Source organism: Ranitomeya imitator, chromosome 2 (assembly GCF_032444005.1).
Source record: "Ranitomeya imitator isolate aRanImi1 chromosome 2, aRanImi1.pri, whole genome shotgun sequence".
Taxonomy (NCBI): Eukaryota; Metazoa; Chordata; class Amphibia; order Anura; family Dendrobatidae; genus Ranitomeya; species Ranitomeya imitator.
Genome location: NC_091283.1, coordinates 443,852,873 through 443,868,243, shown reverse-complemented (window position 1 = coordinate 443,868,243; position 15,371 = coordinate 443,852,873). Strand labels below are relative to the sequence as shown.

Here is a 15,371-nt window from a genome sequence, read left to right as displayed (position 1 = left end):
CATATCCTTGGGTGAAGAGCAACCGCAGGTGAGACATGTCCCCCGCCAAGGTCGACGATCCAGACTGAAGTGCCCTCCAGACAGATGCAGACGTGAGTGCTGGTCGTGCAGAAGGGTGGGACACATGTCCAGAAATTGCCCTACCCGAGAAGAACGGTGGCAGAGATCCGCTCACCCTCTGAGGAACGTCGCCCCTGGAGAGAATGGTACGGCAGGAAGAGAAGAGTTCCACCTAAGGCAAGACAGTACCACAATGTCGGACGCCAAGGAGAGGTGGAGAAGGTGTCAAGCATCTCTGGTCGCGTAAAGGCGAGCCTGGTGGATCTCCAGCCTGGGTCTGAAGGTTCTGCCTGTGAAACTCAGCCTGGAAGAAAGAAAGGAACGTTCACCCAAGAAGACCACCGAAGTACTTTACCGCCTTGCCCAGCACGAGTTCCCGAAGAAGGAGAGAAAGTGCCAAGTGTACCTGCGACGCACGTTTTTGAGGTCCTCGTCGATGAGAAGGAGGAACCACTAATATCGTCCCCTGAGGTGAAGAGTGTGCTGGCTGTCAGCTCACAGGATCCTGATCGAACAGAGGAAATGGAACAGCTGTGTGAGATGGGGAGTGTGCCTGAGAAGCCCTGTGAAGTGATGCCCGCGGAGCTCGGCACGGATGATGAAGTACCCGACCTGCATCATCTTATTTCATCCGATTCTAGTTTTGACAAGAATGCTCCTGTCAAAGAGAGGGGGAGCTATAGAGAAGAAATACCTGTAGTAAGCCCCCAGACTCAGGAACCCGAGCAAGAAGCCCCTACGCAAACACCTGCTACCGGCAAGGCTAAGAAGAAGAAGAAAAAGAAGAAGGGAACAGCAGTTGTTGACGAAGCAGAGAAAGCATATCTCAACCTGACTGATGAGCAACTCCTAGACCATTTAGTTTTGGAGTATGTACAAGAAGAAAGGCAGAAGGAGATGCGAGGATTGCAGGTATCTGACTCCCCTCAAAAGAACAAAGAGAAGCACGAAAAGTCCTCGCCCGTGGAATGGCGAGCTTTAAGAAAGGGGGTATGTAAGGAGGTTGCTTTCCCTGCTCCTTGCCTGGAACCACTTGGTCAGACAGCTGGATTGTTGGGGGGGAAGATTTTCTGCCCTGGACAGAGGGGACGAGGTGACTGCTGGGAAGAGAGAGGGGTGTGGTCAGAAAAGAGCGGGAGAGCAGAGACAAGGCAGCGCGCCAAAGAGAGGGCAGGCTGCAGCACCGTGCTCCCCTAAAAGTAGTGCTCCCCGTGAGGGCACTGAGACTGAGATACCCACCATAGTGAAGGCTGTATGTGAGGGTGTAGACTCGAAAGCCTCCTGAATCAGAGAAGACTCTTCACCTGACAGTGCAGAGACAGTGACTAGAGCGCAGCCCTGGTGACCGCAGTGACAAGCAAAGATCCCTGAGTGTGATAAGTAACTGCCCAGTGTGTGTGTGACATCATTACTATGTAAGGAGGTTGCTTTCCCTGCTCCTTACCTGGAACCACTTAGTCAGACAGCTGGGTTGTCGGGGGGAAGACTTTCTGCCCTGGACAGAAGGGACCATGTGACGGCTGGGGCAGGGAGGAAGAGACAGGGGTGTGGTCAGAAAAGTGCGGGAGAGCAGAGCGCGCCAGAGGGGACAGTGTACCAGAAAGAAAGCAGGCTGCAGCGCCACGCTCCCCATGACAGAGTGCTCTCCGTGAGGGCACTATGGCTGGAGTGAGAGTGGGGACTTGGAAGCCTCCATAATCTGAGAAGACTCTTCCCCTGACAGCGCAGAGACAGTGACTTGTGTGCAGCCCTGGTGATCACAGTGACAAGCAAGGACCCCTGAGTGTGACTAAGGAAACTGCTCAGTGTGTGTGTGTTCGTGCTGTAGAGAGAGAGACTGTCGGCCTGATATCCAGAGACTCGCAGCAGAGTGGCTGTGTGACTTCCTGCTTCCAGCTGCACAGGGGGAACATGCTTAACCCCGTAGTTTCCAGTTTCCAGGAGACAGAGAAGAGACTTGTAGCCCCTGGTCTCCGCGGTATCAGTACAGAGACTGTGATTCCTGGTACAGAGACTTAACAGTGCAGAGCCCCTGATTCCTGGCTGTGCTGTAAAAGCTAAAGACTCAGAGCCTGTGCATACCACCACATTAACTCCCGAAACCCCAGGCAGCAGGCTCCTAGAGACTACTCAGCTCACGGACAACAGAGGGACGACAAGTGCTGCTGTTTCTCGGCGTCTATGTTGGAGAAGACGACCCTTCAACCAAGTCCTCATCAGACTGATAAGTGTTCTTTTCTCAAGAAATCTTGCTTATTCCTGTTACATCGTTTGACTCCCATATTTTTGCACTGTTTTATTGCTAGTTCTTTCCCACCGCTTCCTCCCTGCGAGGAGAACCTGATTCCTGTTAATAAACCGCTCAACTGTTGGTCTGTCTGTTCCGTGGTGACATACTCAGTACCTGCATCCTATTACAACTACAGAGAAGCTGCCAGGCTTACATACAGAGACTCCTGCAGCAGTAACCGAGACTGTGCTACTTCCTGGTTCCAGTTTCACTTTGAGAAGAACAGACTGCAAAGGTTTAACCCCGGAGTCTCTAGTTCTCAGAAGACAGGAAAGACTTCAGACTCTTCAGGTGCTGCTGGTGACTGTACCCACATTGGAATAAGGACCCTCCAGTCAGTATCTCCCTGGACTGTTAAGTTACAAGAACACTCGTTTTCCATTTCTATTCTGCAGCTTAACTGTTTCATAGCTTCAGTTAACTTGTTGTGTACTGTTATACTGCTTGCATTATCTTTGCTAACCCCTGCTTCCTCCCTGCGAGGAGAATTTTACCCCTGTTAATAAATCCCCTTCAGCAGTTGGTCTGTCTGTTCCGAGGTGACATACTCAACCCTGCACTCTATTACACTATAACCACAGTTAGTTACTATGCCTGGGCAATGCCGGCTCTTCAGCTAGTGTTTTATCATTTTCCCGCCTGAGATCCACACAATAATAAAGACATCAATCTTATTTCCAGCCAAGGAATATTATTGTCCTCCTTGGGTAAACATTGTATAATGTCTTGTGCGTCATTACAGCAGCCGGCTGGTGCAGCTTTTCTTACTGACATCTGCCATCAACGGTCCTGTGGACTTACAAGAGTCCCCAGTCTAGTAGCTATGAAATACCAGTCCTGGGAGGGACAGTGAGATAAACGGACTGATTTTTTTTTCCCCTTGTCAGTATTTACTCAGCATAAAAGTAAATGTTTCTGGGTGGGACAAAGCACATTATTAGGAATCTCCCATACACATTAGATAGCGGTCAGCCATCTCCCTCATCTCCCTCATATAAATAGGCTAGGCCAAGTTGCCCAGACGCCAGTGCTGTCTATGAGAAGGCTCCAGACTCTTCTTGCAGCATCTTATCTCCAGAAGAACAAAAAGGATCAGCTGGTGAAATTCCAGTGGCCAATTCAATTCCTCTCCCAAAATAATCTGTTGAGGGACAGCCTGTTGGCCCTAATACACATTATACTTTTAACAGCTCCTTTTGAATCCAGCCAGCTAGGCTGATTGCAACGCTGCAGTTTACTTTGTTGGTCAATAATAAGGGTTATTTAGAATGATAGTTTACTTAAATTCGGGATGGTATTAAGTCAGCAAATTATTGGGAAAATAAACCATAGGAACCACGAAGATCCCAAGAAGGGGGTTCTGAAATGCCCCGTTAGAATGTGTCAGCATGCGCACCACTGCTCTACTAATTGTCTATGGGCCTGCCCTGGACATGTACAGCTTGGCTATCTCCTGCAGTCCCATAGACAATCATTGGCAATGTGGGGATTTTCTCTTCTACCTGTTATCACAGCAGTAACTCGCACGCCTCCTCAGCATGGCCTTACTCACTGTGGTCACTGCTCTGCTTCCCTTCATGTCAGGCCGACACACTGAGTTTGTATCTAGCAGCACTCCTCAGCACTGCTGTTTCTCTATGATGTCTCCTCATGGCTATTCAGGAGTTTAACCCTGCTGGGTCCTGCATGGTTTGGACTACCCAGAAATCACCAACCAGCTAGTGCTATTTCAGGTACACTGCCCTCCACATCTTTGCCTGATACCATGTCGACCGGTCTGCAGGGCGGATGTCATGTCGACAGGTCTGCAGCGCAGATGTCATGTCGACAGGTCTGCAGCACGGATGTCATGTCGACAGGTCTGCAGCGCTGATATCATGTCGACAGGTCTGCACCGCTGATGTCATGTCGACAGGTCTGTACCGCTGATGCCATGTCGACAGGTCTGCACCGCTGATGCCATATCGACAAGTCTGCAGCACGGATGTTATTTCGACAGGTCTCCAGGGCTGATGTCATGTTGATGGGTCTGTAGCTCTGCTGTCATGTCGACGGGTCTGCAACGCTGATGCCATGACGACAGGTCTGCAGCGCTGATGTCATGTCGACAGGTCTGCAGCACGGATGTCATTTCGACAGGTTTTCCAGGGCTGATGTCATGTTGATGGGTCTGTAGCTCTGCTGTCATGTCAACGGGTCTGCAACGCTGATGCCATGTCGACAGGTCTGCAGCGCTGATGTCATGTCGACAGGTCTGCAGCGCTGATGTAAAATCGACAGGTCTGCAGCACGGATGTCATGTCGACAGGTCTGCAGGGCTGATGTCATGTCGACAGGTCTGCAGCGCTGATGCCATGTCGACAGGTCTGCATCCCGGATGTCATTTCGACAGGTCTGTAGCGCTGATGTAAAGTCGACAGGTCTGCAGCACGGATGTCATGTCGACAGGTCTGCAGGGCTGATGTCATGTCGACAGGTCTGCAGCGCTGATGCCATGTCGACAGGTCTGCAGCGCTGATGCCATGTCGACAGGTCTGCAGCCCGAATGTCATTTCGACAGGTCTGCAGCGCGGATGTCATGTCGACAGGTCTGCAGCGTGGATGTCATTTCGACAGTTCTGCAGCACTGATGTCACGTTGACAGCTCTGCAGCGCTGAGTTATGTCAACAGGTCTGCATTGCTGATGTCATGTCGACAACTCTGCAGCGCTGATGCCATGTCGACAGCTCTGCAGCGCTGATGCCATGTCGACAGGTCTGCAGCGCTGATGTCATGTTGACAGGTCTGCAGCGCTGATGTCATGTCGACAGGTCTGCAGCGCTGATGCCATTTGACAGCTCTGCAGAGCTGATGCCATGTCGACAGGTCTGCAGCGCTGATGTCATGTCGACAGGTCTGCAGCGCTGATGTTATGTCAACAGGTCTGCAGCGCTGATGTCATATCGACAGGTCTGCAGCGCTGATGTCATGTCGACAGGTCTGCAGCGCTGATGTCATGTCGACAGGTCTGCAGCGCTGATGTAAAGTCGACAGGTCTGCAGCACGGATGTCATGTCGACAGGTCTGCAGCACAGATGTCATGTCAACAGGTCTGCAGGGCTGATTTCATGTCGACAGGTCTGCAGCGCTGATGCCATGTCGACAGGTCTGCAGCCCGGATGTCATTTCGACAGGTCTGCAGCGCGGATGTCATGTAGACAGGTCTGCATCCCGGATGTCATTTCGACAGGTCTGTAGCGCTGATGTAAAGTCGACAGGTCTGCAGCACGGATGTCATGTCGACAGGTCTGCAGGGCTGATGTCATGTCGACAGGTCTGCAGCGCTGATGCCATGTCGACAGGTCTGCAGCGCTGATGCCATGTCGACAGGTCTGCAGCCCGAATGTCATTTCGACAGGTCTGCAGCGCGGATGTCATGTCGACAGGTCTGCAGCGTGGATGTCATTTTGACAGTTCTGCAGCACTGATGTCACGTTGACAGCTCTGCAGCGCTGAGTTATGTCAACAGGTCTGCATTGCTGATGTCATGTCGACAACTCTGCAGCGCTGATGCCATGTCGACAGCTCTGCAGCGCTGATGCCATGTCGACAGGTCTGCAGCGCTGATGTCATGTTGACAGGTCTGCAGCGCTGATGTCATGTCGACAGGTCTGCAGCGCTGATGCCATTTGACAGCTCTGCAGAGCTGATGCCATGTCGACAGGTCTGCAGCGCTGATGTCATGTCGACAGGTCTGCAGCGCTGATGTTATGTCAACAGGTCTGCAGCGCTGATGTCATATCGACAGGTCTGCAGCGCTGATGTCATGTCGACAGGTCTGCAGCGCTGATGTCATGTCGACAGGTCTGCAGCGCTGATGTAAAGTCGACAGGTCTGCAGCACGGATGTCATGTCGACAGGTCTGCAGCACAGATGTCATGTCAACAGGTCTGCAGGGCTGATTTCATGTCGACAGGTCTGCAGCGCTGATGCCATGTCGACAGGTCTGCAGCCCGGATGTCATTTCGACAGGTCTGCAGCGCGGATGTCATGTAGACAGGTCTGCAGCGTGGATGTCATTTCGACAGTTCTGCCGCGCTGAACCCATGTCGAAAGGTCTGCAGCGCTGATGTCACGTTGACAGCTCTGCAGCGCTGATGTCATGTCGACAGGTCTGCATTGCTGATGTCATGTCGACAACTCTGCAGCGCTGATGCCATGTCGACAGCTCTGCAGCGCTGATGCCATGTCGACAGGTCTGCAGCGCTGATGTCATGTCGACAGGTCTGCAGCGCTGATGCCATGTCGACAGGTCTGCAGCGCTGATGCCATGTCGACAGCTCTGCAGCGCTGATGCCATGTCGACAGGTCTGCAGCGCTGATGTCATGTCGACAGGTCTGCAGCGCTGATGTTATGTCGACAGGTCTGCAGCGCTGATGTCATATCGACAGGTCTGCAGCGCTGATGTCATGTCGATAGGTCTGCAACGCTGATGTCATGTCGACAGGTCTGCAGCGCTGATGCTATGTCGACAGGTCTGCAGCGCTGATGCTATGTCGACAGGTCTGCAGCGCTGATGCTATGTCGACAGGTCTGCAGCGCTGATGCTATGTCGACAGGTCTGCAGCGCTGATGTCATGTCGACAGGTCTGCAGCGCTGATGTCATGTCGATAGTTCCGCAGCCAATTTTTGAGCTCAGCAGCTCTGCTGATTACAGTGTTTTTCTAAAACTGCAAAACCTTAAACTCTTTTAAATATTATCGGCGCTCCTCCCTCCTAAAAGCTGAACACTTATGGCTCTTGCAGATGGCCATAGATTAATTTATCTGAGAGAATAGCCCTGATTATACAACTGACACTGGTCAGAGCTTGGTCAGAGTGTGATCATAGTGTGATCATAGTGTGATTAATTCTCTTGGATGGGACAATCGGAGCACACTGTAAGGAAAAGATGAATCCTGCAGACTGTGAGCCCTCGCGGGCAGGGTCCTCCCTCCTTATGTACTCGTGTGCCTTGTTATCTGCTCATGTTTAATGTATTTGTCTATATTTGCCCCGTATTCACATGTAAAGCGCCATGGAATAAATGGCGCTATAAAAATGTATAATAATAATAAAGAACAAAATGTATCTATTCTGTCAGTGTGCAGAAATCGGACTGCATTCAGATGTCATCCGAGTGCAGTCCAATGGCACTCATTGACTTCCATGGCCAAGTGCGAACTGAATATGAGATCAAACTCAGGCATGCTGACATTTTTTTTTTTCGGACAGACTAAGAAAAAAAAATTGAGCATTTGCACGGCCCCATAGAATAGCACTGGTGCGATCTGATGGTTAACAGAACACACGCCGATTGATAATACGGCCGTCTGCACGAGTCCTTAAGGTGGATTAATACCTGGTCTTTTCCCATAGCAGAAACATGTTGCTTGGCGTTGTTACACGACTCGTTACTGGAGGTTCTTGTGCTTTCCGGTCTTAGGTGGCGGTTTTAATATTCAGCTTGAGGATTCGTGAGTGTTGTGTAAATAGCAAACAATAGATCCGTCTGGTGAGAAATCACTTTACAGGTTGTTTTATGCTTTTATAAAACTATACTGATTCTGTTTTGGAATTTGCCATAGATAAGTGAATGAAGCCACACCGACATCCTCTGCCGTGCTCCATGTGATTGCAGAATGACACTGGACAGTAGCCCTTTATTTCAGTGATTAAAGAGGGTACCAGAGGTGAAGCCCCCCCGGCGAATGGAGATTTATACACATATATGCACATATTGTTTTCCAGCAATATTACTTCAATACTAAGGTCTAAAACAATGAAGACGCAGGCCCAGAGCACCTGTATCGAGCCTTGAGTATCCCACCGTGCACGGCGGATACTGAGCGAATCGTCATCAGACAGGAAGAAGAGAAAAAAATAGAAAAGTAAATAGTGTAGATAGGGAACGGTAGGGAATTTTTAGAGCAAGTATATTATAATATAGCTTAGATTATGGGACTAAATAGATGGGGAAAAATGCTTTGCTTTCGGACCACCCCTTTAACTTATACTATACTGGAGAATCCTTTTCATGGAGTGGCTAAGTATTAAACCCGGGTATATCCTCTATAACCCACCTCACCGTCTGTCAGTCCTATTGACATGTGCTAATCTTCATTTTACCTTGCAGGTACGGCCGTATTGACTGACAAACAGCCTATATATGCATGGAATAAACAGAAAAAGAGCAGAGATATCCCAGTGTTATTTTACCCAGTGGGGGAAGCCAGTTAAGCTCGCTCTTGAATCGAATGTTCATCAGAAAATAACCAATGTTTAAATCAGATTTTTGGGGTCAATTTGTATTTAAAAATATCTATATCACCATTTTACATGAAAAAAGATGAGAAAGCCTTTAATTTTCACACTGACCATGAGGCCTAATATGAGACTCCTACTTTCTTTTCCGTACATTATTTTCAGCAGTCTCATTATCATCACTGACATGGTTAGGATGAACGGTAACAATTCTAACTATAAAAGATAACAAAGGATCCACAATTCAGTTCACAATCGATGATGGTTACAGCTCACCTCCACCCCCTACCTACAAAATGATGTTTACCAAGATTAGAGCTTGCTCACATTATATATATATATCCATAAAAATAAGAAGGATCTGAGTCATGTGATGAACATGAGCACCAGAACTCATCTATTATTATTTCTCATCTAAGCTATTCCGAGAGATAAGAGTTCTTCTATAGGTGTTGAGCAGTAACTATATATATATATATATATATATATATATATATATATATATACTAGATGGTGGCCCGATTCTAACGTATCAGGTATTCTAGAATATGTAGGTAGTAGATAGCACAGGCTACGTACTATATTGCATAGTGACGTAGTATATAACACAACCGACGTAGTATATAACAGAGCTACGTAGTATGTAACACAGCGTACGTAGTATATAGCAGAGCTACATAGTATATAACACAGCCACGTAGTATATAACATAGCCACGTAGTGTATTGCACAGCTACGTAGTGTATTGCACAGGCACGTAGTATATTGGTCAGCCACGTAGTATATAGCAGAGCCACGTAGTATATAACATAGCCACGTCGTATATCAAAGAATATTGCACTGCCACGTAGTATGTAACAGAGCCACGTAGTATATTGCACAGCCGACGTAGTATATAACAGAACCGACACAGCCACATAGTATATTGCACAGCTACATAGTTTATAGCACAGAGCACGTAGTATATTGCACAGCCACGTAGTATATTGGACAGTCACATTGTATATTGCACAGTCACGTTGTATATTGCCCAGCTACATAGTATATAGCACAGAGATGTAGTATATAACAGAGCCCACGCAGTATGAACACAGCCCACGTAGTGTATAGCAATGTGGGCACTATATGCGTGTATAAAAAAGACTTAACATAAAAAATAAACATATACTCACCTTCCGAAGGCCCCCTGTAGTCCTGTCGCCTGTGTGCGGTGCACGCGGCAGCTTCCGGTCCCAGGGTTGGTATGAGCGCAGGACCTGTGATGATGTCGCGGTCACATGACCGTGACGTCATGGCAGGTCCTTCGCGCATAGCATCCTTAGCACCGGAACCTGCTGCGTGCACTGCCGAGAACAGCGCGCGACCTCGGAGGGTGAGAATAACCTTTTTTTTTAATTATTATTATTTGTAAAATTAGATAGTTTTACTATTGATGCTGCATACGCATCATCAATAGTAAAAAGTTGGTCACACAGGGTTAATAGCTGCGTTAACGGAGTGCATTACACCACGGTCCGTTAACTCTGGCATTAACCCTTTGTGAGCGCTCAGCGCTGACTGCAGGGCAGTAAAGCAGCGGCCATTTCGCTGCCAGACTATGGCCGTCTCTGATTGGTCATGGCAATGGTCGTGGGCGTTTTGCCACGATCAATCAGCGACTTGGATTTCCATGAGAGACAGAGGCCGCGACCAATGAATATCTGTGACAGACAGACAGAAAGACAGACAGACGGAAGTGACCCTTAGACAATTATATAGTAGACTAGATGGTGGCCCGATTCTAACGCATCGGGTATTCTAGAATATGCATGTCCACGTAGTATATTGCCCAGTCACGTAGTATTTTGCCCAGTCATGTAGTATAATGCTCCATGCATTTATGGCCCCATAGATGCCCCATATAATGCTCCATGTAGTTATGGCCCCATAGATGCCCCATATAATGCTCCATGCAGTTCATTATGGCCCCATAGATGCCCCATATAATGCTCCATGCAGTTATGGCCCCATAGATGCCCCATATAATGCTCCATGCAGTTCATTATGGCCCCATAGATGCCCCATATAATGCTCCATGCAGTTATGGCCCCATAGATGCTCCATATAATGCTCCATGCAGTTATGGCCCATAGATGCTCCATATAATGCTCCATGCAATTATGGCCCCATAGATGTCCCATATAATGCTCCATGCAGTTCATTATGGCCCCATAGATGCCCCATATAATGCTCCATGAAGTTATGGCCCCATAGATGTCCCATATAATGCTCCATGCAGTTCATTATGGCCCCATAGATGCCCCATATAATGCTCCATGCAGTTATGGCCCCATAGATGTCCCATATAATGCTCCATGCAGTTCATTATGGCCCCATAGATGCCCCATACAATGCTCCATGCAGTTATGGCCCCATAGGTGCCCCATATAATGCTCCATGCAGTTATGGCCCCATAGATGCCCCATATAATGCTCCATGTAGTTATGGCCCCATAGATGCCCCATATAATGCTCAATGCAGTTATGGCCCCATAGATGCCCCATATAATGCTCCATGCAGTTATGGCCCCATAGATGCCCCATATAGTGCTCCATGCAGTTATGGCCCCATAGATGTCCCATATAATGCTGCATGCAGTTATGGCCCCATAGATGCCCCATATAATGCTCCATTCAGTTATGGCCCCATAGATGCCCCATATAATGCTCCATGCAGTTATGGCCCCATAGATGCCCCATATAATGCTCCATGCAGTTATTGCCCCATATAATGCTCCATGCAGTTATGGCCCCATAGATGTCCCATATAATGCTCCATGCAGTTATGGCCCCATAGATGCCCCATATAATGCTCCATGCAATTATGGCCCCATAGATGCCCCATATAATGCTCCATGCAGTTATGGCCCCATAGATGTCCCATATAATGCTCCATGCCGTTATGGCCCCATAGATGTCCCATATAATGCTCCATGCAGTTATGGCCCCATAGATGTCCCATATAATGCTCCATGCAGTTATGGCCCCATAGATGCCCCATATAATGCTCCATGCAGTTATGGCCCCATAGATGTCCCATATAATGCTCCATGCAGTTATGGCCCCATAGATGTCCCATATAATGCTCCATGCAGTTATGGCCCCATAGATGTCCCATATAATGCTCCATGCAGTGATGGCCCCATAGATGCCCCATATAATGCTCCATGCAGTTATGGCTCCATATATGCTCCATATAATGCTCCATGCAGTTATGGCCCCATAGATGCCCCATATAATGCTCCATGCAGTTATGGCCCCATAGATGCCCCATATAATGCTCCATGTAGTTATGGCCCCATAGATGCCCCATATAATGCTCCATGCATTTATGGCCCCATAGATGCCCCATATAATGCTCCATGCAGTTATGGCCCCATAGATGCCCCATATAATGCTCCATGCAGTTATGGCCCCATAGATTTCCCATATAATACTCCATGCAGTTATGGCTCCATAGATGCCCCATATAATGCTCCATGCAGTTCTTTATGGCCCCATAGACGCTCCATATAGCATTGTGCCACATGTAATGCTGCTGCAATAATAAAATAAAAATCACATACTCACCTCTCGTCGCTGCTCCTCAGCGTCCCATCTCTCTGCACTGACTGTTCAGGCAGAGGGTGGCGCGCACACTACTACATCATCGCGCCCTCTGACCTGCACAGTCACTGCAAGAGGACGGGAAGACGGAGCGGCGCCCGGCGGATGGAACGTGGACAGGTGAATATGAAATACTCATCTGCTCCTGACGCTGTCCCTGCCTGTTCCATGGTACCGCAGCTTCTCCGGGCCTGCGCGAGAAGGACCTGCCATGACGTAACGGTCACATGACCGTGACGTCTTGGCAGGTCCTTCTCGCGCAGGCGCGCAGGGTCTGTGATGACGTTGTGGTCACATGACCGTGACGTCATGGAAGGTCCTTGTCACATACCATCCTTAGCACCGGAACATCGCGAAGAGCGGGAAAGGCGCCGGAGGGTGAGTATATGATGATTTTTATCTTTTTTATTATTTTTAACATTAGATCTTTTTACTATTCATGCCGCATAGGCAGCATCAATAGTAAAAACTTGGTCACACAGGGCAAATAGCGGCGGTAATGGAGTGCGTTACCCGCGGCATAACGCGGTCCGATACCTCCGGCATTAAACCTATGTGAGCGGTGGCCGGAGGGGAGTATGCGGGCGCCGGGCACTGACTGCGGGGAGGAAGGAGCGGCCATTTTCTTGCGGACTGTGCCCGTCGCTGATTGGTCGTGGCTGATTTGCCGTGACCAATCAGCGACTTGGATTTCATGACAGACAGAGGCCGCAACCAATGAATATCTGTGACAGAAAGACAGACAGACAGAAAGACGGAAGTGACCCTTAGACAATTATATAGTAGATATTTCCCTTCAGTTTTCCACTTCAGCTTTCTTAGGGCATTATACACATTAATTAAATGTAGTCACAGGTGAAAGGTTCTCATGTAACTGAAGCTTAGAAATGATCCTACAACCCTATCCTTTGTGTCATCGCCATGTTCCAGATCGGTGTTTGCTCTCTGTGAATTTCAACCTTTAAGGCCTTTCAGAGTTGATACAATGGATCCAGCCTTCCAAATCCTCTGTAAGATAAATATATCAGATGCCATGTGCAGATGTATGCGCCGGGTTTGCTACAACGTATCAGTCTGGACTGCAATCTGTTTATCTCATAGAAGATTGCCCAGACTAGGACTAGATACAACCTTAAAGGGAACTGTCACCATGAAATCATGTTTAATCGACTGGAGGCATTATATTGGGTAAGAAGACCTGAGCAGGGTGATATACACCTTGGCAGAAAAAAAATCAGTATAACTTGTGACTAGTGATGAGCGAACGTGTTGGGATAAGGTGTTATCTGAGCATGCTCGGGTGCTAACCGAGTGTCTTCGGCGTGCTTGAAAAATATGGTTGAGTCACCACAGCTGTTTGACAGCTGGAATATGTGCATAGGATTGCCTGTTTGTTAGGTAATCCCTCCATGTGTTGCGTCTGCTGAGCGGCCGCGAGACATGCAGCTGCGAGGACTAGAACATAGCATTAGATAGCATTAACAGATAACACCTTATCCCAGCACGTTTGTGCATCACTAATACTAATCTCAGCTCTTTTAATGCCTAAAAGTCAGGTAGGCGGTCCTAATCGCTGACTGACAACTGAAGAACCCCCCGCCATACACATTAGATGGCTGTCAGCTGGTAGCTGGCTCTCAAACACAGGGGCGCTTGCTTACTGTTAGCACAGCCATACAGACTGTCAATCATTAAGTGAGACCGCCCACTGGACTCCAAGGCATACAAAGCACAGGGATTTTAATCAATAATGCATTGTGCTGAATCTTTTCCAACAAAACTCCATATAAACCTACATGGCATCTTCTGTTACCATGCTGCCGGTAGTTAGAGGATTTTCGTGTTGGCAAGTTCCCCTATAACAAACCTTCATCTGTGAGAAATAATAGGTTTGTAGACGGTTTTAACCTTTGGATGTAAACCAGAATGTGCCTGTGCTCTGATAGTATACATTTGGGAAATAGCAAGGTATTTACACAGAAGGTTAAAAAACAACCAAGCTTTTTATTTTAGAACATTGAACCTAAAAAGTAAAAAAATAGAATAAAAGTAAAAAAAGAATAGAAAAAATAATTGCTTTTATGGAGTGTTAATTTCCAAATTCTGCACTTAAGGCATAGCCAAAGGATACCTGATAAATGCCTTGAAAGATGCGGGTCCCATCTCACACCTATCTTCAAAACGGGGGTCCCCGAACCTTTAATAACTCCTTATCTATATTAATATACCTTTCTTTTTTTATCCTCAGTCTACTTGTTGCTGGGTCTCATCGCGATGCTGGTGGTGCTCGAGACATATTGTGAACTTCAGGAGTTGAAAATGTTCCGTAAACTTTTCTACGTGAAGAAGAAGAAAGACGAAGATCAGGAGAACATAATGGAGAACGACCAGCTGGCCTTCTCCTCCATCTCTGACCAGGTCGCCTCCTTAAAAGAAGAGCAAAAACTGAGCGAACCGTTTGTGTCCTTACAGCCGGTGGTTAGTTACACCAGTGATGGCTCCATAAATAATGACCAGTAAAGCCGAGGATGAGGGTGGGGGGGTGGGGGGAGGGTCTCCGCGCGGAGATACGTACCTCAGCTTCAAATAATAGCACAAATCAAATCAGTCTGTTTATCAAGTCCTAATATTTGGGTAGTTCACAGGGCAATGTGAAGAAATCATGTGCACTCATATTAATGGTATCGTGCACTGGCACAGACTTAAGGTACCGTCACACTGAACGATATCGCTAGCGATCCGTGACGTTGCAGCGTTCTGGCTAGCGATATCGTTCAGTTTGACAGGCAGCAGCGATCTGGATCCTGCTGTGACATCGTTGGTCGCTGGGGAAAGTCCAGAACTTTATTTAGTCGCTGGACTCCCTGCAGACATCGCTGAATCGGCGTGTGTGACGCCGATCCAGCGATGTCTTCACTGGTAACCAGGGTAAATATCGGGTTACTAAGCGCAGGGCCGCGCTTAGTAACCCGATGTTTACCCTGGTTACCAGCGTAAACATAAAAAAAAAAAACACTACATACTTACCTTCCGCTGTTTGTCCTTCAGCGCTGTGCTTCTCTGCACTGTGAGCGCCGGCCAGCCGGAAAGCA

General features: G+C 48.0%; 1 protein-coding gene across 1 annotated transcript in view; it reads left to right on the top strand.

Moving 5' to 3' along the window:
• KCNK1 (potassium two pore domain channel subfamily K member 1) overlaps positions 1-14,808 on the top strand; it is a 57,246-nt gene extending 42,438 nt beyond the window's left edge. Inside the window, exon 3 of the mRNA XM_069750955.1 lies at positions 14,528-14,808. Coding sequence (XP_069607056.1) covers positions 14,528-14,799 — 272 coding nt within the window. The 3' untranslated portion in view covers positions 14,800-14,808. The remainder of the gene's footprint in view (positions 1-14,527) is intronic.
• The last annotated feature ends 563 nt before the right edge of the window (positions 14,809-15,371 follow it).